The 27,519-nt window shown below is 43.7% G+C and overlaps 1 protein-coding gene across 2 annotated transcripts; it reads right to left on the minus strand.

Moving 5' to 3' along the window:
- Positions 1–8,909: 8,909 nt before the first annotated feature.
- Positions 8,910–26,362, minus strand: pdzk1ip1 (PDZK1 interacting protein 1). Of its 2 annotated transcripts, XM_033028549.1 has the most exons (5): positions 26,180–26,362; positions 25,891–26,085; positions 12,800–12,926; positions 11,185–11,280; positions 8,910–9,128 (listed from the first exon to the last, which is right to left on the minus strand). In XM_033028549.1, exons 2-5 carry the CDS (start codon positions 25,952–25,954, stop codon positions 9,044–9,046), a joined length of 372 nt encoding a protein of 123 aa, XP_032884440.1. In that variant the 5' UTR covers positions 25,955–26,085; positions 26,180–26,362; the 3' UTR covers positions 8,910–9,043. The 2 variants fall into 2 exon arrangements, with proteins under 2 accessions (XP_032884440.1, XP_032884439.1); XM_033028548.1 differs by having other exon boundaries at positions 25,891–26,362.
- Between the last annotated feature and the right edge of the window lie 1,157 nt (positions 26,363–27,519).

Raw genomic sequence — 27,519 nt, forward strand, 5'->3', positions numbered from 1 at the left:
GGATGGTGGCTTCTCGGACTGGAGTCCCGTGACTAGTGGTGTGCCTCAGGATTTGGTATTGGGGCCCGTTACTGTTTGTCATCTATATCAATGATTTGGATGAGAACATACACAACAAGATTAGCAAGTTTGCAGACAGTGAAGATAATTGTGAAAAATTGCAGCAGGATCTTGATCGATTGGCCAGGTGGGCTGAGGAACGTTTGATGGAATTTAATACCGAGAAATGTGAGGTGTTGCAATTTGGGAAGTCTAACATGGGCAAGACCTATACAGTGAATGGTAGGGCTCTGGGGAGTGTTATAGAGCAGAACGATCCAGGAGTGTAGGTGCATGGCTCCTTGAAAGTGGAGTTGCAGGTAGCTAAGGTGGCCAAAAAGGCGCTTGGCACATTGGCCTTGATCAGTCAGAGTATTGAGTATAGAAGTTGGGAGGTCGTTGCAGTTGTATAAGATGTTGGTAAGACCACAGTTAGAGTATTGTGCTCAGTTGTGGGCACCATGTTGTAGGAAAGATGTTGTCAAGCTGGAAAGGGTAGAGAGAAGGTTTACGAGGATGTTACCAGGGCTAGAGGGTGTGAGCTATAGGGAGAGGTTGAGTAGGCTGGGACTATTCCTTAGCAGAAGGAGCGCGGAAGGATGAGGGGTTATCTTATTGATGTGTATAAAAACTTGCCCAGAGTAGGTGAATCAAGGACCAGAGAACATAGGTTTATGGTGAAGGGAAAGAGATTTAATAGGAATTTGAGGGGTAACGTTTTCACACAAAAGGTGGTGGGTGTATGGAACAAGCTGCCAGAGGAGGTAGTTGAGGCTGGGACTATCCCAACATTTAAGAAACAGTTAGACAGGTACATAGATACAACAGGTTTGGAAGGATATGGAACAAACGCAGGCAGGTGGGACTAGTGTAGCTGGGACATGTTGGCCGGTGTGGGCAAGTTGGGTAGAAGGGATTGTTTCCACATTGTATCACTCTATGACTCTATGACCTGAATGAGTATGCCACAATTAATATGGACTTCATAAGAATATGTGTGGAGGAGTGTGTTCCCTCACAAACCATCTGAGTGTTCCCCACCAGAAGCCTTGGATTAACCAGGATATCCGCATTGTTTTGAAAACCAGATCTCAGGCACTCTAGTCTGCAGAAGCAAACCAGATACAACCTTGATAAGGCCATCAAAATGGCTAAGTGGGACTTTTGTTCTAAACTGGAGGAAGTGGCGGATGTTTGGCAGCTGTGGCAGGGCTTACACACAATCAGTTCCAACAAGGTGTAACCATGGCGCAGCTCAAGCAACAGCAAATCACTCCCAGATTAACTCAATGTGTTCTACATATGCTTTAATAGCGAGAACAATGACGTGACCTCCTGAGCCCCCATAGCCCCGATAGTATATCAGTCACAGAGGCCGATGTCAGAAGATCCTTCAGGACAATGAACACTTGGAAAGCATCTGGACCTGATGGTATACCTGGTCACAATCTTAAAACCTACCGGCTGGAGTTTTGGTAGACACCTTCAAATTCTCAGAACTTATTGACCACCCTATCTATGTATCTATATCTATATTCCAATCTATAACATTCTGCATAGCCACATCACTCTATAAATTCTCCATAGCCCCACCACTCTATAACATTCTCCATAGCCCTGCCATTCATTGTGAAACTCCTGCCTTTATTTGACTTTCCAAAATGCAACACCTCACTCTTATCTGCACCGAGCCACTTGCCCAGCTGATCAAGCTCCTGATGTAATTTTTTATAACCATCTTCGCTATCAACAATACCACCCACTTTAGTGTTATCTGCAAACTTACTAATCATGCCTTCTACATTCCCACACAATCATTGATGTACATTCTCATCCAAATCACTGATAATTATTTTCCGATGTTCTTTTGTTGTACACTGATAATCAAATGGAAGAGCCTCAATGGCACAATAATCTCTCACATGCTGCGACAACTGCACTGATTGTAAGGCGCCATAAATGGCTGTTGGATCCAATTATTGAAAAGATTCACTGCAGCTCACCCTCACATTTCCTGTGAGGCTCTTTTTAATTTCATCTGTGATTGCTCAGCTGAATCTGAATTCTCAAAGCTGGAAAAGATAGGAGAAGCAATGTCTTGTCCAGGTTTTATTACATTGGCTCTTGTGGCTCTCCTGGACCCTTGGCAGGTGTGATCTCCATTCTGACCACAACTTGCATGTTCCTCTGAGTGAACGTGAGAGCTGCCTCCCCCTCCCCACTAATCAGTGTATTTTGGGATTAGATACAATGAAGAGTGCCTTTACGGGCTAATTGAGAAGATTCATTATATCAACAAATACTTTCTTAAACTTCTGCAGGTGTTTTATATATAAATACAGAGAGCATATTGACTGGTCGCATCATGGCCTGGTTTGGTATGTCAAACACCCAGAAATGAAGGAGATTACAGTGAATTGTAGGAAAGGTTTAAAGTGACATGGGCTAAATGCTGGCAGGTGGGACTATATGGGGCATTTTGGTCAGCATAGGCAAGGGGCTGAAGGGCCTGTTTCCATGTGGCATGATTCTATAACTCTATGACCTCCAAGTCCATCACGGCTATTGTCCGTTTCACAAAAGAAGAGATCTGTAGGTGTTGCCTCAATAAGACAGCCAGTATCATCAAAGACCCACATCACACTCTCATTTCACTCCTACCATCAAGGGGCTGTCCCACTTGGGCGACCTAATTGGCGAGTTTAGAAGAGTTTAAAAAAATGACATGTTGAAGACCTCCTTTGACTATATAGAAGACCTCCTTCGACTATGTTGCAGACTAGCTTCGACTAGCTACAACTAGAGGGGTTAGAGTGCTGATATGGATAGAAAATTGGTTGGCACACAGGAAACAAAGAGTAGGGATTAACGTGTCCCTTTCAGAATGGCGGGCAGTGACCAGTGGGGTACCGCAAGGTTCGGTGCTGGGACCGCAGCTATTTACAATGTACATCAATGATTTGGATGAAGGGATTCAAAGTAACATTAGCAAATTTGCAGATGACACAAAGCTGGGTGGCAGTGTGAACTGTGAGGAGGATGCTATGAGAATGCAGGGTGACTTGGACAGGTTGGGGGAGCGGGCAGATGCTTGGCAGATGAATTTTAATGTGGATAAATGTGAGGTTATCCACTTTGGTATCAAAAACAGGAAGGCAGATTACTATCTAAATGGCGTCAAGTTGGGAAAAGGGACGGTACAACGGGATCTGAGGGTCCTTGTACATCAGTCTATGAAAGTAAGTATGCTAATACAGCAGGCAGTGAAGAAAGCGAATGGCATGTTGGCCTTTATAACATGAGGAGTCAAGTATAAGAGCAAAGACGTCCTTCTGCAGTTGTACAGAGCCCTAGTGAAACCACACCTGGAGTATTGTATGCAGTTTTGGTCCCCTAATTTGAGGAAGGACATTCTTGCTATTGAGGGAGTGCAGCGTAGGTTAATCCCGGGATGGCGGGAGTGTCATATGCTGAGAGAATGGAACGGCTGGGCTTGTACACTCTGGAGTTTAGAAGGATGAGAGGTAATCTTATTGAAACATATAAGATTGTTGAGGGTTTGGACACGCTAGAGGCAGGAAACATGTTCCCGATGTTGGGGTAGTCCAGAACCAGGGCCCACAGTTTAAGAATAAGGGGTAAGCCATTTAGAACAGAGATGAGGAAACACTTTTTCTCACAGAAAGTTGTGAGTCTGTGGAATTCTCTGCCTCAGAGGGCGGTGGAGGCAGGTTCTCTGGATGCTTTCAATAGAGAGCTAGCTAGGGCTCTTAAAAATAGCGGAGTTAGGGGATATGTGGAGAAGGCAGGAACGGGAGCACTTCCACAGCGATCCTCGGCAAAGGATCGCCCGATCCGCGATGGTAAGTCCGCGAAGTGCTCGCGGCTTGAAGCAACGGGACGGCTCCAGGAAAGGCCACACAATCCAGTTGTTATGCCACAAAGGGGGGATGGAGAAAGATCACATCTCCGTCGAGGTAAGTGACTGAAAACGGTTTCCCCCTATTCCCCACCCCCCACATAAAAACATACCGAGAAACATTAAAACACACTAGACACACTATTTTAGACACACTAAAAATAACAACAAAAGTCGAAATAACACTTTTAATAACGCTGGCGAGGCTGTCATATCGGGCGAGATGTGTGGCAGAATGCCTAAAAATGTGTTGAACTGTGTGTATGGATGCATCAAAAACTGTGTGGATCTGGTATTAATGTATGTTTCTGGGTGGAAAAAATACCAGTGTCGCTTCACTCAGGGTCCTAAATTGGTATTCGTGCTAAATGAAACAATGGTTTAGCCCACTAAAAAGAATCAATTTCTGGAAATATGTATTATTTTTCCAGATATGCTTTGAATTCATTTGAAATCACTATCAAGTTCACTGACAGACATGTTTTGATAGTGAAACTAAAGCACGGTTACAACTTGAAGTAGATGATGACTATTATTATTATTATTATTATTATAATCAATGTGATTCAAGTTGAAAGCACCTTGTTCCCTGAAATAATTTGAAGCAGGTTTCTATCTCCTCACAAAGAAAGAGTGAAGTCACTTTGAGCTGTGTCTGTGCACCTCCTAGTGGCAGGTTTCACAGCAGCTGAGATTTGGGAGCTAACTTCATGCTTGCAACAGATGTCAGGCCTGATCCAATGGTTCCTCTCACCTGTCAATGCTCGGTTGGTTGTTTTTGGAAAATTATCTCAATTATTTGTTCACAGCAACTAAAACTAAAGTTGAGCTGTCTTGAACTATTCGTAAATATCGGAGGTCAAATGTAAGGGAAAAGTATACAGTTAATGGCAAGACACAACAGCATTGATCTGAGGTCTGTTCATAACTCCCTGGAAGTGGCAACACAAGCAGGTAAAGTGGACAAGAAGGCGTACATTATGCTTACCTTCATCAGTTGGAGTATAATTAGGAAGTCATGCTGCAACTTCATAAATCATTGGTTAAACCACATTTTGAAATGTGTGTAGTTCTGGTCGTCCCATTACAGGGTGGAGGCTTTGAAGAGGGTGAGAAAGACATTTACCAGGATGCTGCCTGTATTCGAGGGTATTAGTTACAAGGAGAGGCAAATTTGGACTGTTTTCTCTGGAGCGTCAGAGGCTGAGGGGAGACTTGATAGATGGTTTATTTCAGCACGAGAAGTGTCATGGATAAAGCAGATGAACTTAGAGCCTGGATCTGAACTTGGACCTATGATGTTGGGACCATTTCAGAGACAGCTGAACCTTCCAGGGTTTTGATCTTTCAGGTGTTTTAGACGAGACGGTAAAAGAGGTGGAGGAGTTGTTCTACTAATCAGGGAGAATGTCGTGGCAGCACTCCTAGAGGACATACTGAAGGGGTTCGTCTACTGAGGTGATATGGGTGAAGCTCAAAAGGTGCAATCACTCCAATGAGATTCCACTATAGGCTTCTCAATGGCAAATGGGGAGATAAAGGAACAGATATGTAGACAGATTACAGAACAAGGCAAAAGCAACAGGGTAGATGTAGTGGAGGTCGTTAATTTTCAGACTACAACCATGGATGTTTGATTTATGCATTTTTTTGAATAATGCGCTTGTTTAATTAATACTAATGCCTAAATTACGCGCTTGTATTTGTGAAATAATGTGCTCACATTTACGCTTGGCCATAGTTGACACCCCCTGTAAGAAGTGTTTCACAATCCAATGAAAAATGATCAGCAGTGTACCCATTATCTCCACAGCTCTCTCCTTTAGAGCCTTGTGGTGCAAATGATCGGGGCCTGGGTAATTGATATTTTATTGCCAATATATTCTTTAGTTTAGAGATGCAACAGGCATCAGTATTGATGTGGATAGAGAACTGGCTGGCAAACAGGAAGCAAAGAGTAGGAGTAAACGGGTCCTTTTCACAATGGCAGGCGGTGACTAGTGGGGTACCGCAAGGCTCAGTGCTGGGACCCTAGCTATTTACAATATATATTAATGATCTGGATGAGGGAATTGAAGGCAATATCTCCAAGTTTGCGGATGACACTAAGCTGGGGGGCAGTGTTAGCTGTGAGGAGGATGCTAGGAGACTGCAAGGTGACTTGGATAGGCTGGGTGAGTGGGCAAATGTTTGGCAGATGCAGTATAATGTGGATAAATGTGAGGTTATCCATTTTGGTGGCAAAAACAGGAAAGCAGATTATTATCTAAATGGTGGCCGACTAGGAAAAGGGGAGATGCAGCGAGACCTGGGTGTCATGGTACACCAGTCATTGAAAGTAGGCATGCAGGTGCAGCAGGCAGTGAAGAAAGCGAATGGTATGTTAGCTTTCATAGCAAAAGGATTTGAGTATAGGAGCAGGGAGGTTCTACTGCAGTTGTACAGGGTCTTGGTGAGACCACACCTGGAGTATTGCGTACAGTTTTGGTCTCCAAATCTGAGGAAGGACATTATTGCCATAGAGGGAGTGCAGAGAAGGTTCACCAGACTGATTCCTGGGATGTCAGGACTGTCTTATGAAGAAAGACTGGATAGACTTGGTTTATACTCTCTAGAATTTAGGAGATTGAGAGGGGATCTTATAGAAACTTACAAAATTCTTAAGGAGTTGGACAGGCTAGATGCAGGAAGATTGCTCCCGATGTTGGGGAAGTCCAGGACAAGGTGTCACAGCTTAAGGATAAGGGGGAAATCCTTTAAAACCGAGATGAGAAGAACTTTTTTCACACAGAGAGTGATGAATCTCTGGAACTCTCTGCCACAGAGGGTAGTCGAGGCCAGTTCATTGGCTATATTTAAGAGGGAGTTAGATGTGGCCCTTGTGGCTAAGGGGATCAGAGGGTATGGAGAGAAGGCAGGTACGGGATACTGAGTTGGATGATCAGCCATGATCATATTGAATGGCGGTGCAGGCTCGAAGGGCCGAATGGCCTACTCCTGCACCTAATTTCTATGTTTCTATGTTTCTATGTTTGGCCCACCGGATCCGCGCCGACCAGCGATCTCCGCACATTAACACTATCCTACACATACTAGGGACAATTTTTTACACATACCCCAAGCCAATTAACTTACTTCCTGTACATCTTTGGAGTGTGGGAGAAACCCGAAGATCTTGGAGGAAACCCACGCAGGCCATGGGGGAGAACGTACAAACTCTGTACAGACAGCACCCATAGTCGGGATCGAACCTGGGTCTCTGGTGCTGCAAGCGCTGTAAGGCAGCAACTCTACCGCTGTGCCACCATGCCGCCATTTCTTATGGTAAAAATTAGTTTCATTTATGCGTTTTTGAGGTACGCGCGGGTGTTCAAGAATATGACCCCTGCCCCTAACATTGATGTATCGTTTTTAGTTTAGATTAGACATACAGCGGAGAAACAAGCCCTTCAGCCCACAGAATCCGTGCCGACCATCAATTCCAGAAATCTAACACTATCCTACACACTAGGGACAATTTACCAAAGCCATTTAACCCACAAACACGCATGTCTTTGGAGTATGTGAGAGAACCGGGGCACCCAGAGAAAACCCACCTGGTCACAGGGACAACATACAAACTCCATACAGACAGCACCCATAGTCAGGATCGAACCCGGGTCACTGGCGATGTAAAGCAGCAACTCTACCGCTATGTCACCGTGCCACCCTATTGACTGGGACTTGCTCAGTGCAAAAGGCTTAGATGAGGCAGACCTTGATAAGGGTATTCACGAAGGTTTCCTGAAATAGTATATATATAATCCAACTTGAGGAGGGACCTTACCTAGTATTGGGAAACGAGCCTGGCCAGGTGGCTGGTGTTTCAGCGGAAGAATATTTTGGGTGCAATTATCATAATTCCAAAGATATGTCTTGGGTGACATGTGGTGGTGGTGGGGGGGGGGGGGAATGCTGGAGTAACTCAGTGGGACAGGCAGCATTTCTGAAAAGAAGGAATGGGTGACGTTTTGGGTCGAGACCCTTTTTCAGACAGAAGAAGCCCATTCCCGTAGTCGACTTCTAAGGCTGACTTTGCGTGCTATTATCTCGGCCCCTGGGCGGCTGAGGTGCACTATCCCATTACCATTGGACTCCTCTCTGAGGTCGTGACTTCAGTTGGTCTGCAAAATATATGGGCTCTAGAACCAAGGGTGCTTTAAAATAGACGGTGGACCTGTATAAGAGTCAGGAAGTAACTTTGTAGCTATATGGGACTTTGGTTAGACCATATTTGTATACTGTGTGCTGTTCTGTTCACCTCATTACAGGAAGGATAATGGAAGCTTTGAGGAGGCTGCAAAAGAGATTTATCAGAGTGCTGCCTAGATTAGAGGGCATTAGCTATGTTGACCAAACCTGGATTGTTTCTCGTGTTGGAGGCTAAGGAAGATCAGATATTATGAAATCTGATAATATTATGAAAGGCACAGGTTAGAGAGAGACGTAAGCTTTTCCCCAGAATGGAAATGTCAAAGACTAGAGGGCTTTGAGGTAAGAGGAACAAAGTTTAAAGGAGATGTGTGGTGCAAGTTTTTTACACAAAGATAGGTAGGTGCCTGTAATGAGCTGCCAAGGTAGGTTATGGAGATGGAGACGATAGTGGCATTTCAAAGGCTTATAAAATGGCATGTGAATATGCAAGGTGTGAGGTGATCATGTGCAAGAAGAAGGGATTAGTTTAATTTGGCATAAGTTTAGCACAGACATTGTGGACCAAAGGGCCTGAATCTGTGCTATACTATTCTGTTCTACCTCCAATAAACCTGTTAGCTGCCTACTTCTCAGCACAGAGAGAGAAAATGATCATTCAATTTTTAATTATAAATGCTTTTAAAATAAATAGTAAAATATCAGATTTGGGAAGCAGATTGAAAGTGTGGGTCCAATGGCAAAGAAAACCTTGCAGACATTAACATTTCTCTATAATATATTTTGTTCTATTCAAAACAAAAGAAGAAAATGTGCTGTACATCAGTGGGTCATATGAAATTAACTCAACAGAAATTAACAGATCTGTTGAAAAATAGGATTTCATAAACCGTGTTACATTGCAGTTATAGTTATCTTTGGTGATTCATCATAGGGGATTTCGTATATATTTTCATAGGCACCTGGATGTTCACTTGATCTGTAGTCAAAGGAAAGATGAATCAGTTGTGAAATACAAATAAAAATATCTTCTTTATATCACAATGCTATCATTTTGTACAAGGTGAAAAGGAAAGCACAGTATGCTACATATCAAATGATCAGTGAAATGACAATGATATGAAGGTTTTATAAAGCAACTTATAGGTATGAAAAATGGAGCTATAATTGCCGGAGTTCCCATGTTTAACTTGTTTCCATGGCTCCTGATGAAATGTACACAGTTACACAGGTCAGCATGTTGAAGACATGATCAAACCTGACAAAGCTGACCACAATATTTGAATAACCTGTTCAAACACAGAATCTGAACTTTCACAAATGGTATAGCTGACAGATTGAATCAGCAATTAGGGAAATGGGGGAAACAATCGCTGGTACACCGAAGAAGGATTCTGGATTTTTTTTGGGGGGTGGGGGGTGGGGGGGGGGGGGGGGGTGGGGGGGGGGGGGGGAGGGGGAGGGGCAAGAGTGGGGGCAAATAATTGTTCATACTTAGTGGATGATTTTATTCCAAATCTATCAGGAGCAGTGAAAGTGGCATTTCAGGAATACAAATATATATTGTGGGATTTACAGATATGTATAAAACCTTCTGCTGAAATACGCAATATATATTGCGCCATTCTCTGTTGTTGAAATCTCACCAGCTTTGATTTTCTCCTGGGCAGTAACAATGTTGTCAGTTTTCCTGTGGTTTACAATGTAGATCAGATATCTTTAAATCCATTCAGAATTTGAGGAGACCTGCAAACTATTTTGAACCCATGCTTAAATTTCTACTGATCCATGAAGTTCTTCGATGCCTTGATTATTTCCTACATTTGCTGTTGTCACGCATGATCTTTTGCTTCGCACCAGTACCAATATATTCCACTAACACAAAGTTCAGCAGCCACCGCATTGTCACCTGATCTCACACTGTCAGGACTCTACATCTGGGCCAGTCATAGCTGGGTTAGTTTCAAAAGACACCGACACTCAGTATTCAGCACCTCTCAGCCATCAGGCTATTAAACCTGGCTCGGACAAAACTCTGATTATTAGCAACCACTTTCTGTTATTTGCACTACCAGTTTATTTATTCATGTGTGTATATATTTATATCATGGTATATGGACACATTTATCTGTTTTGTAGTAAATGCCTACTATTTTCTGTGTGCTTAAGCAAAGCAAGAATTTCATTGTCCTATACAGGGACACGTGACAATAAACTCACTTGGACTTAAATTCAATAAATTTCCATTGATTCTTTTCTACTCCACAAAATGTCACTGGCTGCGGAAGATTAGGAATAGAACTGTGTGTCAATGTTTATAAGTACACATATACATAGCTTTGCCTTCTCCAAGACCTAAAGGCTATGATATAACAGTACAGCCACAGCCAACCAGCCATTTACTGTTTTTCATGTCTGCTTACACTCCCAGTCTGTGAATGGGAATTAAAACGTGGATTTGAACAATCACCATGGATTCTCCATCTGTTAAAAGCAAAACAAGAGAGAGAATTCCTTCTGGGGGAAATAAATGTTAAACAGGGAAAAATATGCCTTTGTATCAATCTGCTTTCATCATAATAATTTCAGGTTTGGTTCAAGTAAAAGCCACAACTCTTAAAGCATTTTAATATTAGGATATAATAGAATTAACAACTAATTCCAGATCTGATTGGTTTGAATAGAAAGCAACTAACGACTAGTCTGAAAAAGGGTCCCAACCTGAAACATCGCCAGTCCATTTGCTCTGAAGATCCATCTGAACCACTGTGTTTTAGTTAAGACAGAGCACTGTGACGGCTCTACTTTTACTTCCACATGTACAGTGCCCAGAGTTTTGTCTCCATTGAAACAAGGTAAATTAAATAAAACATGTGAAGCTGTGAAGATCATTCCATAAATATTTTGCAAAGACAGTGAGCCTCAAGTGATTGTGTTATTATCTCCTATGCCGGAATGTCTTTGTAAATTACATGTTTTAGCCATAGCTACTGCGCCATATTCAAAACACTTAGAGAAATGTAGCCATTGCTGACCTCACATCTTTTAAAGTCAGAGTTTCTGTAATCTGGGTTCCATTAGTGTTGCCATAATCAGCTTCTGGTGCTGGCGATTCCAGGTGATTACTCACCCTGCAAGAAGTGAGAAAGATTTTTCAAATTATTAAAGTACAATTCTGTTAATAAAATTCAACTTTCATGTTACAACCTGCTATCTGAATCATTTGGCTTTGCAGAATAGCCCCTGGTGTATCAATATCATGTTCCAATGCTCCACGGGTATTTAATAAAACACTAAATGTTTAAACCACCAAATACCGAAACGTCACACATTCCTTCTACCTGTCCGCGATGCTGCCTGTCCCACTGAGTTACTCCAGTTTTTTTGTGTCTATTTTCAGTTTAAATCAGCATCTGCAGTTCCTTCCTATAAATATTACTTTCATTTACTTTACAGCTCTTGTTATCGGCAGATTTTGTGAATGCATAACAATTGAGTGTTTAGTGAATACAGAAAATGCTTGAAACATTCAGCAGGTCAGGCAGCATCTGTGGAAAGAAAGAGAGTTAATGTTTCTGGTTGAAGACCCGTGCACTGGCAAAATCTTCCATTAGCATTTTCTGCTTTTATTTTATCTTTCCAGCATCTGCGGGTTAAAAAAAAAATCGATTACACATTCAGTATGCAACTTTCATCGTAGAATATTCCATAATTGAATACTGTTAATCAGTGTTTAGTAAATCCACGTGTCTCTGTGCATTTGTTTTACCTGCCTGACACTGAAGAATTATTCACTTGCATTTTCCGGGGCAATGCTGGATGAATCTGTCAGTGTCTGCCATCAAAGTCAAAGTCAATTTCCACACCCATTGACACAGAGCAACTTCAGATTTTTTGTATGTGTGCTTGCTGATGCAGAAATGTTAAACCTGGTATCAATGATTCCCAACAAGGCAGCAGAGTATCCCATGCCAAGTCTTGAGATGTGAAATAAAAAGACACAGAGTGCTGGAGTAACTCAGTAGATCAAACATCCTTGGGAAAAGCAATAGTTAAGGCTTTAGATCAAGTACTTTCCATTATATATCAGTTAGGTCATCATTCTGATGAAATGTTACTGATTTTAAACTGTATTGATTTTAAATCTCCTTTTTCTCTCTCTACAAATGCCTCTGGTCTTGTGGAGCACCCACACAATTGTCCCTTTTAGCTTCAAATATATCAATTAAAAATGCATTTGCTGTTTTCACCCAAGGCTTGAGGAAATGTCATAGTGACTATTTGCTCTTCTTTGACAATTCAGGCAATTTTTCACAGCATAACTTGTACAACCTTAGCTCAGTAAGTGAAGCCAATCTGTAGACGGTTAAGACTATTTGTCAGGGTCAATTTTAAATGTATAAATCATCTTGTTAACTGAGCTCAAATAAATTGAAAGTGTCATTTTACAATTGCAGGCCACTGTGATGAATCTTTCAGCTGCAATGATGGAGGCGCAGGGAAGATCTCATTGAATCTACACAATTTTTTAAGACATCAGGATATTGAAGAAAATTATGCAATTATAAGAGTACCTGCGATTTCCCAGAATATTTCCACAATTACTCTATCAATGAGTAGTTCATGCAGAAAGACAGGTCAATAACTTACTCAGGATCTGTGCACCAGATCTTATTCACTATAAATCCAATGAAGCATAGGCATAGGAACACAACCACTGCGATTATCCCTGTAAGCCAGGGTTGCAACCCTTTCCGAGGCTGCTCTTTAGTTTCAACTGTGGAAGCATGAAGCAAAATTATCAGAATTTTAGTACATTTAATGCAGTTCAATGCAAAAATTGAAAATAGTTAAATGAAGGATGTTTCTTTAATTTAAAGGAAAACATAACAATTGTACAAAAAGCTGGAGTAACTCAGCGGGGCAAGCAACATCTCTGGAGAGAAGGAATGTGTGACGTTTTGGGTCTCGACCCATTTTTCACAGCCTTTTATCTTCTTCCCATCTCTGGCCTTTGTCCAACCATCTGCCACTCAACCCACCCCGACCCCTCACCGATATGCACCTATCACTTATCTACTTTGTCCCACTCCCACCTTTCTTCCAGCTTTCTCGTCACGACTATAATCAGTCTGAAGAAGGTTCCCGGCCTGAAACATTGCCTATCCATGTTGTCCAAAGATTTGCCTGACCTGCTGAGTTATTCCAGCACTTTGTCTCTTCTTATGCTGTTGTAATGTTGCAATTATAAAAATTCACAACTCATGTTTGGCTAGGACATAAAACAAATTGTTTGGCCTATTGAGCTAACTCGTAGAACAATCCCATCAGTCACAATATTCCACCTATTCCCCTTAGCCTATTCTCTTTCACATTTCCATTGATATTTGGAATCCCCAGTTCAGCTGGCAGGAGTATTCAGAGACATGTTTAACCTCTTCCTGCTGCATTTCAGGGTTCCCATCTGCTCTATCTTCCAGGTGCCAAAGAAAAACAAGGTAGCCACCATCATAATGTTCTTCGAGAAGCTGATTGTCACACATTAACTCCAGTTTCCCAGCCAGCCTTGATCCACTGCAGTTCGCCTACCATCGCAAAAGGTCCACAGCAGACACCATCTCCCAAGCCCTACATCAGACACCAATTTATTGACTGTAGCTCTGCCTTAATACGATAATCTCAACCAAATTCATATCCAAACTCCTAGATCTTGGTGTCAACACCCTCCTCTGCCATTGGATCCTTGACTTCCTAACCCACAGAACACCATCAGTGAAGATAGGTGACTATTTTTCACAATAATTTTCGATACGGGTGTCCTGCAAGGGTTCATTCGCAAATCTTTACTATACACTCTGTACACTCACAAATAATGCCAAATTCTGCCCTAATTCCATTTTCAAGATGACTGGGCCGGATTTTGAATAATAACAAGTTGAAGGAGTTAGAGAGCTTTTAAACATAGTATCTAGACAACAACCTCTCCCTCAATGTCAGCAAGACAGAGGAGCTTCAGTATATGCCATAGTTAGCATCAACGTTTCTGAAATTAAGATGGTTGAGAGCTTCAAGCCCCTAAATATAAATAAGATAAACTATTTGTCATGGACCAACCACACTGAAGCAATGGATAAGAGAGCACACCAATGCTTCTACTTCCTCAGAAGACTAAGGAAAGTTAGCATGTTGGAGTTTAGTTTAGATATACATCATAAAAACAGACCCTTTATCCCACCAAGTCCACAACGACGGCTGAGCATCTCTTCACACGAGTTCTATGTTATTTCACATTCTCATTGCTTCCCTACACTCTAGGAGCAATTTACAGAATCAAGTCAAGTCAAGTCAATTTTATTTCTATAGCACATTTAAAAACAACTCTCGTTGGACAAAGTGCTTTCCATTAGTGCAGGTATTAACGTGCTACAAACAGTGGTACATAGCTCAGAAATACATACATAAATACATACATACATACAGCGCTCCATCAGAGGACCTCAAGAAAGGCTTGAGAGTAGAAATGAGTTTCAAGTCTAAACTTAAAAGAGTTGATGGAGGGGGCACTTCTGATGGGAAGAGGGATGCTGTTCCATAGTCTAGGAGCTGCAACCGCAAATGCGCGGTCGCCCCAGAGCTTATGCCTAGACCGCGGGATGGTCAATAACCCCAAGTCGGCCGATCTGAGGGACCTGGAGGTGGTATGGTGGGTAAGCAGATTTTTGATGTAGGTGGGGGCGAGCCCGTTAAGGGCTTTGTAAACAAAAAGGAGCTTGAAATTTATTCGGAACCGCACTGGAGAGAGGCCAGGATCGGGGTGATGTGGTCCCTTCTTCGGGTCCCATTTTGGACCAATTGCAGGCAGGACAGGGATGATTGGCTGATGTAAAGTGTAAAGAGAGTTGCAGTAACCAAGGCGGGAGATCAATGAGTGGATGATCTTTTCGAGGTTGTTAAATTGGAGGAATGATTTTATTTTAGCTATCGTCCGAAGCTGGAAGAAGCTAGCTTTTACCACGGCATTGACTTGTTTGTCGAATTTCAACGCGGAGTCAAATATCACGCCAAGGTTTTTGACATGAGGTTTGAGTAATGGGGTAAGGCTTCCAAGGCTGACTACTATCGTTTTGATGGAGTCCGAGGGGCCGAGTAGGATGACCTCAGACTTACTCTCGTTTAATTGGAGGAAGTTCTGGGCAACACTTTATATCCTTGAGGCAGTGGATAAGGCTGAGTAGATTTGATCGGTTGTTGGGTTTCAGGGGGAGATAGAGTTGTGTATCGTCTGCATAGCAGTGGAAGGAAATGCCGTGCCTTTGAATGACTTGGCCTAAGGGGAGCATATATAGGGAGAAGAGAATGGGGCCTAGGATGGAGCCTTGTGGAACCCCGCTGCAAAGGCTAGCTGGGGAGGAGAAAGAGTTGCCTATGTTTGTAGAGAAACTCCGGCCAGTTAACCTACAAACCGTATGTCTTTGGGATGTGGGAGGAAAGCAGGACATCCGGAACAAAACCCTCGCAGTCACAGGGAAAACATGCAAACTGCACACAGACAGCACATGAGCTCGGGTACGAACCTGGGTCTCTAGTGCTGTGAGGTCGCAGCTCTACCAGCAGCACCACTGTGCCACCCATTGACTCTTACCAACTTTTACAAATGCACCGTAGTGAGCATCTTATTAGGATGCATCAGCTTGGTTTGACACGAGCTCTGCCCAAGACTGCAAGAAATTGCAGAGAATTGTGGATCTTTCACCCAAACAAGCCCCCCATCGATTCCATCTACAATTCACGTTGCCTCAGGATAGCAGTCAGCATAAGGTTAAGATGCCAGAAACAATGGTTTCCAGATGGTGCACACCCATGGTCTCTGCTTACATTGTCTCATTTGATTGGAACTTTTGATGCGTGAAAGGCTGGTCATTTTATCCATGCAAAACAGCATGCGCTCAATGATGAGTCATTATGAGTACGTCACATTTTACATTTGAGGGGAACTCCACTTTCTCTGCAATTGTGGTCGAGGTGCAATGATTCTCCTTTTTGCCAATATCCACTGAAATACAGCATCAGATTCAGGTAAATAGAATTTGACTATGGCTGTGCCATTAATGCAGACTCTCCACAACCCTCTCTCCCAGTTGCTCCTGTTCCTTATGTGAGTTGCCATGTGAGAGCACACCCTTCAGCATACTGTGAAAGGGTCCTGTGATAGTGGAGCCCCGGAAAGATTCCGCTCCTCCATGACCTACACCTCCTACAGCCACACTTCAAAAGGTCCAAATGGAAGTAAAATGAACAGGTAACATTGGAAGATAGTGGGAGGGCCTCCACACACATCCCAGCTCACATGCTAAGAAGTAGGAGTTAGAGATATGAAGCTTTGGCATCAGAGCATCAAAATATCTGGAGGCCCACCTCCAATGCATTTGTTCAAGAATCATGAAGTGAGACACTTGCCACAGAATTTGTCGTCTTTGATCTCCTCTCAAGGACAAAATATTCATGTTAATAGTCCAGGAAAGATTTTGGTCGATAGGAAATCAACAATGAGAGTGCTGGTGAATACCATGGGTAAGTGGTAATGGTCATTGTCTAACGCTTATGTGCCATGGGGTGACTTGCCACAACAACAAAATACTTTATATCCTTCTGGTCTTGTTTCTTACAAGAGTCAAGAGTGTTTTATTGTCATATATCCCGGATGGGACAAAGAAATTCTTACTTGCTGCAGCACAACAGATTATGTGAATATGTAAACATAGTACATAACGGGGGAAGAGAAAAAAGTTCAATAAATAACAAATATTTTGCAATAATAATATAGTATTTTACAGTTCAGAGCTCAGAGCTAATTCATTGTTGTGTTTAATAGCCTGATGGCTGTAGGGAAGAAGCTGTTCCTGAACCTGGACATTACAGTTTTCAGGCTCCTGTACCTTCTTCCTACTGGCAATGGTGAGATGAGTGCGTGGCCAGGATGGTAAGGGTCCTTGATAATTTTGGCTGCATTTTTGAGGCAGCGACTACGATAAATCCCTTCGACAGTGGGGAGGTCTAAGCTGGTGATGGACTGGGCAGTGGTCACAACATTTTGTAGTCTTTTCCACTCCTGGACATTCAAGTTGCTGAACCAGGTCACAATGCAACCAGTCAGAAGGCTCTCTAACGTGCACCTGTAGAAGTTTAGGAGAATCCTCTTTGACGTGCCGAATCTCCGTAATCTTCTCAGGAAGTAGGGTCGCAGATGTGCCTTCTTTATAATTACATCGGTATGCTGGGTCCAGGAAAGATATTCGGAAATATGCACGCCCAGGAATTTGAAGTTAGTGACCCTCTCCACCATCGTCCCATTGATATGAACAAGATTGTGGGTCCTCATCCTTCCCCTACCAAAGTCCACAATCAGTTACTTGATCTTACTGATGTTGAGAGCCAGGTTGTTGTGCTGGCATCATTTGGTCAGTCGGTCGATCTCACTTCTATACTCTTACTCGTCCCCATCTGTGATTCGTCCAACCACAGTGGTGTCGTAGACGAACTTGATGATGGAGTTTGCATCATGTCTGGCTATGCAGTCATGGGTATAGAGTGAGTAAAGCAGGGGCTGAGCATGCAGCCTTGAGGTGCTCCCGTACTAATTGTTACTGAGGATGAAGTGGTTCCTCCAATTCGAACTGACTGTGGTCTGTGGATGAGGATCCAATTGCAGAGGGATGCACAGAGGCCCAGTTCCGTGAGCTTGGTAACCAGCTTTTTTTTTAATTTTTTTTTTTTTTTAATCAAAAATATTTATTCAAATATTAAAATAGTATTGACACTACAATAAAACAAAACACCACCATAATACAAGACGAACAAATATGCTAAGCAACTGCTAAACAATTATATTGCAATCCTTGTCAAGGATACATTCAACCCCCCTCGGTGCCCAGCGGTCCAGGAACTCCCTCAGGGTGCCCGTAGACAGGGCGTATTCCCTTTCCATCCGCACCCGGGCACGGACGTATCCCCAGAAAAGGGGCAGGCAGCCGGCTCGGGTAGAGCCCTCCAACGTCTGGTGCCTTGACTCACGGATGGCCAGCTTGGCCAGGCCCAGGAGCAACCCAACCAGGACATCTTCAGCCCTACCCTCTCCCCTACGCACAGGGTGTCCAAAGATGAGGATGGTGGGTGAAAAATGCAGCCAGAAGGCAAGGAGCAGCCCCTTTAGGTATTGAAACAGTGGCTGCAGCCTCACACACTCCATGTACACGTGGTACACAGACTCTTCCAGCCCGCAACAGTGGCAGGCGGCTGGCGAGTCTGTGAACCGCGAGAGAAACAGGTTACAGGGAACACCTCGATGCAGTACCCTCCACCCCAGGTCCCCAATGTAGAGGGGGAGAATCCCTGCATAGAGGGACCTGGTAACCAGCTTGGAAGGGATGATGGTATTAAACGCTGAGCTGTAATCTATAAACAACAGCATGACATAAGTGTTTTTGTTGTCTAAGTGGTCCAATGCGGAGTGGAGAGCCAGTGAAATTGCATCCTCCGTGGTATGCGAACTGTAGTTGGTCGAGGTTCTTGTCGAGGTAGGAGTTGATGTGCACCATAACCAACCTCTCAAAGCACTTCATCACCACAGGCGTTAGTGCCACTGGTCGGTAGTCATTGAGGCACGTCTCCTTACTCTTCTTGGGCACTGGTATTATTGATGCCCTCTTAAAGCAGGTGGGAACCCCAGACCTCAGAAGTGAGAGGTTGAAAATGTCCGTAAAAACTCCCACCAGTTGGTCTGCACAGGTCTTGAGAACTCGACCGGGTATACCATCAGGTCCAGGAGCTTTCCGAGGGTTCACCCCCCTGAAGGATCTTCTGACGTCGGCCGCTGTGACGGTGACTGTAACAATCAGGGCGAATGGGGGCTCGGGAAGGCACATCTGTGTTCTCCCTATCGAACCATGCGTAGAACGCATTGAGCTCGTCAGGGAGTGATGCTTCGCTGTCGTTTGAGCTGTCTCCTGATTTTGCCTTGTAGGAGGTGATGCCATTCAAGCCCTATCACAGTTGCCGAATATCCGCCTCATCCTCCAGCTTAGAGCAGGTCCCTTTTGGCCTTTTTGATGGCCTTACCAAGGTCGTATCTGGACTTCTTATAGACCTCTATATCAGATGAGTTACCACTGAATATAGTACAGTCATCTACCCTTTTTCTGATCTTTTGTTGGAAGGAAGATCATTGATGAAGCAGTTAATATAACTCCAGTCTGACTATAATTCCATTCTTGGTCAAATTGCTACCTTTAGGTCATAGAGTCATCGAGTTATACAGCATGGAAACAGACCCAACTCGTCCATAACAATCAAGTTACATTACCAAAGCTAGTCCCATTTGGCAAATATCCCCCAAAATCTTTCCTCTGATTCAAGATTCAAGAGATTCAAGAGAGTTTATTGTCATGTGTCCCTGATAGGACAATGAAATTCTTGCTTTGCTTCAGCACAACAGAACATAGTAGGAATGACTACAGAACAGATCAGTGTGTCCATATACCATTGTATAAATATATACACACATGAATAAATAAACAGATAAAGTGCAAATAATAGATAATGTGTTATTAATGTTCAGAGTTTTGTCCGAGCCAAGTTTAATAACCTGAGGGCTGTGGGGAAGTAGCTATTCCTGAACCTGGTCGTTGCAGTCTTCAGGCTCCTATACCTTCTGCCTGAAGGTAGCAGGGAGATGGGTGTGTGGCCAGGATGATGTGGGTCCTTGATGATGCTGCCAGCCTTATTGAGGCAGCGACTGCGATAGATCCCCTCGATGGAAGGGAGGTCAGAGCCGATGATGGACTGGGCAGTGTTTACTACTTTTTGTAGTCTTTTCCTCTCCAGGGCGCTCAAGTTGCAGAACCAAGCCACGATGCAACCGGTCAGCATGCTCTCTACTGTGCACCTGTAGAAGTTAGAGAGAGTCCTCCTTGACAACCCGACTCTCCGTAATCTTCTCAGGAAGTAGAGGCGCTGATGTGCTTTCTTAATAATAACATCAGTGTTCTCGGACCAGGAAAGAACTTCAGAGATGTGCACGCCCAGGAATTTGAAGCTCTTGACCCTTTCAACCATCGACCCGTTGGTATAAACGGGACTGTGGGTCCCCATCCTACTCCTTCCAAAGTCCACAATCAGTTCCTTGGTTTTGCTGGTGTTGAGGGCCAGGTTATTGTGCTGGCACCATATGGACAGTCGCTCGATCTCTCTTCTATACTCTGACTCATCCCCTTCAATAATACGTCCCACAACAGTGGTGTCTTCAGCGAACTTGATGATGGAGTTCGCACTATGACCGGCTACACAGTCATGAGTATAGAGTGAGTACAGCAGGGGGCTGAGCACGCAGCCTTGAGGTGCTCCCGTGCTGATTGTTATCGAGGCTGACACATTTCCACCAATACATTTCCACTCTGGCAGTTCATTCCACATAATCATCAACCACTTTGTGAAAATCCTACCTTTCAGTTTCCCTTTAAATCTTTCCCACTCCCCTTAAATCTATAACCTCTAATTTTAGACTCCCCAGTCTTGGGAAAAAAGACTGTGATCATTCACCTTATCTATGCCCCTCATGATTTAAAAAAAAAACTCCATAAGGTCAACGCTCAGCTCCCTATGCTCCAAGGAAATAAATCCCCAATCTACACAGGCTCTCCTTATAACTAAAGTCCACCTGCCCCGGTAACATCCTTGTGATGAACAGTCAACCCCTCCTCACCTCTGGATAGCAAGTTTTTTTAACCATGTTTGGATTGATGCCATGATGAGGCATGAGAACATAAAATCATCATGCTTGATGTTTATTGAGGGTGAATCCCACTTGATCACACTGTGAGGAACTCCTGTGCGGAAGATTGAGGGACAACCAAAGAAGAATACTTGCCTACTTTACATGTTTACTGTTTTTTGTGAACAAAACAGACCTGAGCAACTTTACACTTTGTTGGGCAGCTGCCAGTTTCATATTTCTGATGAAACAGCTTGCTGAAAGCACAGATTGTTCCAGAACATAATGCCTCCGCACTGCAGCTGAAACAAGGCCAAGAGGGATCATCCACTTGAAACCTGTGACTGAAGGTGATTGTGATAGCCTGGGCCTTGTGATTTTCACTCAGTAGTGAGGCTCTGCCAGTGTTGAAGATGTTAATGTTGATATAACTTCTTTGTATTTGCTGGTTGCTGGGTACGCTCACTTCCTGCCACCCCGAATGCCTTTCTGCCATTTATAAGACACAAGGCAGCCCACTCTGCTCACTTGGATGAAGGTAGCTCCAGAATCACTCATGAAGCTTAACACCATAGGACTGGCAGAATGATACAGTAATCGGAGCTGCTGCCAAACAGCTCCAGTAACTAGGGTACGATCATGACCTCTGGTGCTGTCCGCATGGAGTTGTAAATTCACTCTATGACAGAATGGGTTACCCCAGGTGCTCTGAATTCTTCCCAAAGATGTGCTGGTTAGTAAGTTAAATGATTTCTGTAAACTAGTCCTGACGGAGTTGGGAGAAAGAAGAATCAGTACAGAGTTGATGAGAATGCTATGATAACTGACATAGACTCAATGGGTCAAATGGCCTTTTCCTATGAACTATTATATTAATCTAGGCTACTCCAACTGCTACCAAGATGGAATATAAGTATCAGATGCTTGGGAACATCATTGCCTTCATGTTCTCTCCAAGTTCGTCATCCTGAATTGTCCCAGTCCTTTCATTGTCACTGGGTGTAAATCCATGAACTTACTACTCTCCAGCATTGTTGGAATATCTTTCTCAGAAGGACAACAGTGGTTCAAGAAGATGGCTAACCACCATCTTTCCGAGGATGGGAAATAAATAATGGCAGCATTTGTCCTTATTTGCATTTAGCATTCAGTATTTAGCAGCCATGTACATATCCTGATAAATAAATGAACAAACACACTGCTACTCTTTTCCCTGTTCATGCTGCAACTGTTGCTCCAATCCTTTGGGATCCAATTCCCATCTCAGACAAATACCATTTTCTCTCTCTAGCCATTTTCTCCCAGTGGCACAGCAGTAGATTTGCTACCTCACAGTGCCAGAGGCCTGGGTTTGATCCGGATTATGTATGCTGTCTGTTTTGAGTTTGTACATTCTCCCCATCACCGTGTGGGTTTTCCCCGGGTGCTGTGGTTGGTTTCCTTCCACTCCAAAGATGTACAGGTTTGTTGCTTCAGTAAAGATTATAAATTGTCCCTAGTGTGTAGGATAGTGCCAGCATACGGGGATCGCTGGTCAGCGCGGACATTGGCATTTGGGGCTTTTTAAATGCTGCTGCTGAGACCAATAGCAATCATAGAAACATAGAAACATAGAAAATAGGTGTAGGAGTAGGCCATTCGGCCCTTTGAGCCTGCACCGCCATTCAATATGATCATGGCTGATCATCCAACTCAGTATCCTGTACCTGCCTTCTCTCCATACCCCCTGATCCCTTTCGCCACAAGGGCCACATCTAACTCCCTCTTAAATATAGCCAATGAAAGTAGCATCATACATGTAGGATGTTAATAAAGAGGAGGTAGTCCAGCATATTATTATGAGCTGTGTCGATTGTAGCAATGACCTCTGTCTGTTAAAGTAAAGGGTGTTTTTGGAAGTCCAATAAACAATTTCTTTGCATGCTAACCTGCCAAAATTCGGGTCAGTTTCCGGCAGTCCCCATAGAATGTCAATGTGGGCACTGTGCCTGCAATTCCAAGGCTTCACTCACAGCACCAACACATTGCAACAGGAAGTAATCATACAATTGCTACATTTCAAGAAAAGCAACAAATAGTTTTTAAAAAGTACACCATTTATTGTATTTATTCCTTTTTTGGTAATATAAGGATTGTCGGCAAACCTGACATTTATTGCACATCCTTAACTGCCACTGAGAAGATAAAGATGAGCATCTTATTGCCAGGGAAAGTGAATACAAGATTAGAGAAGTTACAGGGATTGGTAAAACTAGGCGTGGAATATTGTGCATAGAATTGAATGCCTTATTAAAAGATGGATGTTAATACATTGAAAGCTGTTCATTGGACTAATATCTAAAATGGGTGAGATGTCTTAAGAGGAAAGATTAGATAGGTTTGGCTTGTTTCAGCTGAAGTTCAGAAAACTGAGACGATATTAGTGAAGCTTAAAATCCCATGGGGTTTTTACTGAGTTGAAGGGGATATTTTCTCGTGAAATAATCCAGAGCCAAGGGTCATTCGTTAAAAGTAAGGGGTTGCCCAGTTAAGAGAAGCTTGAGGCATTTTCGTTTTCCCCGAAGGTTGTGCGTCTTTATAACTCTTTTGCTCCAAACAATGGTAGTAGCAGAGAATTTGGATATTTGAAAGGCAGAGGCAAGTGGATATTTGACAAGCGAAAGGGTGAAAGTTCACTGAGATGGGAATATGGAATTGAGTTAAAATCCATGATTAGCACAGCAGCTTGAAATGTCGAGTGGCCTACTACTGCTCCTGGTTCATATGTTTATTATGGAACTGCACTAGACATTTCAGTGAGGATGCACCGACTGTCTGAGTATTCCAGGATTCAGAGCAAGTGATGATGAAAAATCGGCCATACAGTTCTAAGTCAGTATGATGTGACATGCAGGGAAATCTGTGGGTTGTGGTGTTCCCATGCACAGCAGGTGGTAGAGGTTACAGGTTTGAAAAGTGTTTTTGGAGACGGCGAAGTGAGTAAAAGTAGTGCATTTTATAGATGGTGCATAACACGCTCACTGCTGCCATTGTCACCAGTGGGTAGAGGTAATAAATCATTAATGTATGGGGTGTCAATTAAGTGGTCTGCTTTGAATGATGCCGAGCTTTTTGAGTGCTATTGGAACTGCATTCATCCAAGTAAGCGGTTCATGTTCCATCATGCCTCTGACTGGGTTCTTGCAGTGGGGGGAGGGGTTGGATGGGGATGGGGTGGTGCAGGGCGGGGAGGGGTGGTGATACATTCTACAGAATACCCAGCATTTGACCTGCCCTTGTGACCATAATGATAATATGGCTGGTCCAGTAAATTTTCGGTCAAACTCCAGAATCCTGATGTTGGTAATGTCATTGAATGGCAATAGTAAAGGTCATTTCTCTTTCTCTTGTTGCTTGGCACTAGTGTGCTACCCATGTTACTTTGGTACTTAGCAATGCCTGAACATTACCTACCTCTTGCTGTACGTTGACATGGACTTCTTCATTTAATTACTTGCAAACAAAATTCAGCAAATATTTGGGAATACTTGTATATCTGCTATTATAATGGAAGGAAGGTCATTAAAATGATCTAACTTTGATTAAAGTATGACCCCAACCACTGCAGTATTTGCCCTTGATTTCAATTTTATGAGGGTTATGCGATGCCCCACTTGGTCAAATGCCACCCTAATGTCGAAGGTAGTCACTCTCACCTTATATCTAGAATTTAGATTTTTGGTGTCTGTTTACACCAAGACTGTTTTGAGGCCTGGAATGGATCAGATAAAATTCAAACATGTTGTTTGAACAGGTTATCGGTGAGTTAAGATTATTGTCGATGCCTCTATCCTACGCTGTTATACAGTAAAGGAATAATGTTCATCTTGTCTAAAGGAGTAGCCAAAGGTAGGTCGTTCAAATATTATGACCCAGGAACGTGACCAAAGATTTTACGTGACCTGTTGGCTGGTCTCCCTGTTCCTGCCTTGTTCTGGCCGTCACTCATCGAGAGTTGCTCTCCTACACAACAACAGAGCGAGAGGCCGCTGCGCTCTTTTACACAAAGCGTGGGCTGGAGTCGATGTATAAAGGTGGGTCGTTGACTCCCACACGCACTACTCTCAGGGCTTCCTGCAGCGTAACAACAATGATTGTGCGGTGGGAGAGAGATAGTTATTCAGTAATCCCAAAGGAATTTAACTCCTGTGCGCTGGAACTATGAACTCGTTCGCGTTTAATCCATGTCTCTGTAAACTAGGCACCTGGGCGGTGTTGTGTTGCAACAGCCGGAAGGCAAGGTATATTTGGGGTGGGAGGGAACAGTTACTCGAGCCCTTCGCAATGGGGGCTTGGCTCCCAGTTTTGTTGTGTCCAGAATGGACTAGTGACCAGACGAGATATAGCAAACCTCAAGCCTTGGCCAGACTCCCGCCTGTAAATTTCACACCCTCCGCGTCAGAAACTTCCCCCCGGTGTTTGGTTCTAAGAGATATCTGCGGTTTGGGCTAAATTGAAGTTACATTTTCATCCCTACGGATATCAATGTCTTCCTTTCGAAAAGAAAGTACTGGAGCCGAAGGTGGCATCGCCCGGAACCAGTCCGAGAAAGTTAGCCAGTTCCAAGATGAATGGTCTTATTGTTCACCCGAGTACGGCAAAAGCAGCTGAGAACAATGAGAGGACTGCTCTCTCTCTCTCTCGCTCTCTCTGCGTGCAAAGCGCTGGCTTTCTTATTTAGATGTTAAATATTAGGAGTATTGTGATTTGGGAGGCGTGCCAACATTCCCAGGGGAGCTGTTTGCAACAGTTTCTTCGGCTTTGTGGGACGTGATTTATCAACCGTCCTTGATAGCCACCACCTCTGCATTGGATATAAATTGAGGGACTTGTATTTTCACCCCTAATGTTGGAATCTGATTTGCAGCTCCAGTTTCGGTTAGACCCGGTTAATCTTCGAGTTTGCGGGTTATGTTAAAGACGTATGTTTACTTACCATTCTGAGCCTGTACGGAGACCAATGCGAAAAACACACAGTAAAGCTGCAGGTGGTGTAACATGATGGGCTGCGCCTACACTCCCAACTTCCAGTGGACCTCTGGCTGCCGAGTTGGAGAGTGCCTGAGACTCGGACACCTCGGATCCAGTGCCTCTACCACGCCTCCTCGCCCGTGACAGCCTTGCAAGAATTCTTTAAAAAAATCATTACGTAAAGTTGAGCTGTTTCTCATTACTATCACAATTTGTTTTCGCAGCAAAAGGCGACATTTCGATGAACAACGCACTTTAGACCCCAAGAAAAAACTTTAAGGCGAGCTGCCGTCTGGCATTCCGAGGCAGAGAGCAATGTTGGCGCACCTGCATGAAGAATTTACACTATCATGCCCGGCACTTCTCGGAAACGTTGTATGTATTTAATTTGGACACTTAACGTTTCGATGAAGTGACATTCCCAGCCACCCTCCCCGGAGACAAAAAGGAGCGCTCACGGTACTCCAGTGTCACTGAGGTCAGTAGTGGGTGCAGCTGAACGAGAGATAGACAATAGGTGCCGGAGGAGGCCATTTGGCCCTTCGAGCCAGCACCGCCATTCAATGTGATCATGGCTGATCATCCCCAATCAGTACCCCGTTCCTGCCTTCTCCCCATATCCCCTGATTCCGCTATTTTTAAGAGTCCTATCTAGCTCTCTCTTGAAAGCATCCAGAGAACCCGCCTCCACCGCCCTCTGAGGCAGAGAATTCCACAGACTCACCACTCTTTGTGAGAAAAAGTATTTCCTCGTCTCAGTTCTAAATGGCTTACCCCTTATTCTTAAACTGTGGCCCCTGGTTCTGGACTCCCCCAACATCGGAAACATGTTTCCTGCCTCTAGTGTCCAAGCTCTTAACAATCTTATATGTTTCAATGAGATATACCCTCTCATCCTTCTAAACTCCAGAGTGTACAAGCCCAGCTGCTCCATTCTCTCAGCATATGACAGTCCTGCCATCCCGGGAATTAACCTTGTAAACCTACGCTGCACTCCCTCAATAGCAAGAATATCCTTCCTCAAATTAGGGGACCAAAACTGCACAACATACTCCAGGGGTGGTCTCACTAGGTCTTTGTACAACTGCAGAAGGAAGTCTTTGCTCCTATATTCGATTCCTCTTGTTATAAAGGCCAACATGCCATTCGCTTTCTTCACTGCCTGCTGCACCTGCATGCTTACTTTCATCGACTGATGTACAAGGACCCCCGATTCCATTGTACTTCCCCTTTTCCCAACTTAACACCATTTAGAGAGTAATCTGCCTTCCTGTTTTTGCTATGAAAGTGGATAACCTCACATTTATCCGCATTAAACCTCATCGGCCATGCATCTGCCCACTCCCCCAACCTGTCCAAGTCACTATCATAGCATCCTCCTCACAGTTCACACTGCCACCCAGCTTTGTGCCATCTGAAAATTTGCTAATGTTACTTTGAATCCCTCCATCCAAATCATTGATGTATATTGTAAATAGCTGTGGTCCCAGCACCGAGCCTTGTGGTGCCCCACAAGTCACTGCCTTTCTGAAAGGGACCCGTTAATCCCTACTCTTTGTTTCCTGTCTGCCAACCACTTCTCTATCCATGTCAG

The sequence above is a fragment of the Amblyraja radiata genome, chromosome 10, assembly GCF_010909765.2.
Source record: "Amblyraja radiata isolate CabotCenter1 chromosome 10, sAmbRad1.1.pri, whole genome shotgun sequence".
Classification (NCBI taxonomy): Eukaryota; Metazoa; Chordata; class Chondrichthyes; order Rajiformes; family Rajidae; genus Amblyraja; species Amblyraja radiata.

Coding starts and splice junctions, on each gene's coding strand:
- pdzk1ip1 (XM_033028549.1), bottom strand. CDS start 25,954: ATGTTACACCACCTGCAGCTTTACTGTGTGTTTTTCGCATTGGTCTCC. Junction 12,927..25,890: donor CTCCGTACAGGCTCAGAATG/GTAAGTAAACAT, acceptor ATGCTTCCACAG/TTGAAACTAAAGAGCAGCCT. Junction 11,281..12,799: donor ATCTGGTGCACAGATCCTGA/GTAAGTTATTGA, acceptor CACTTCTTGCAG/GGTGAGTAATCACCTGGAAT.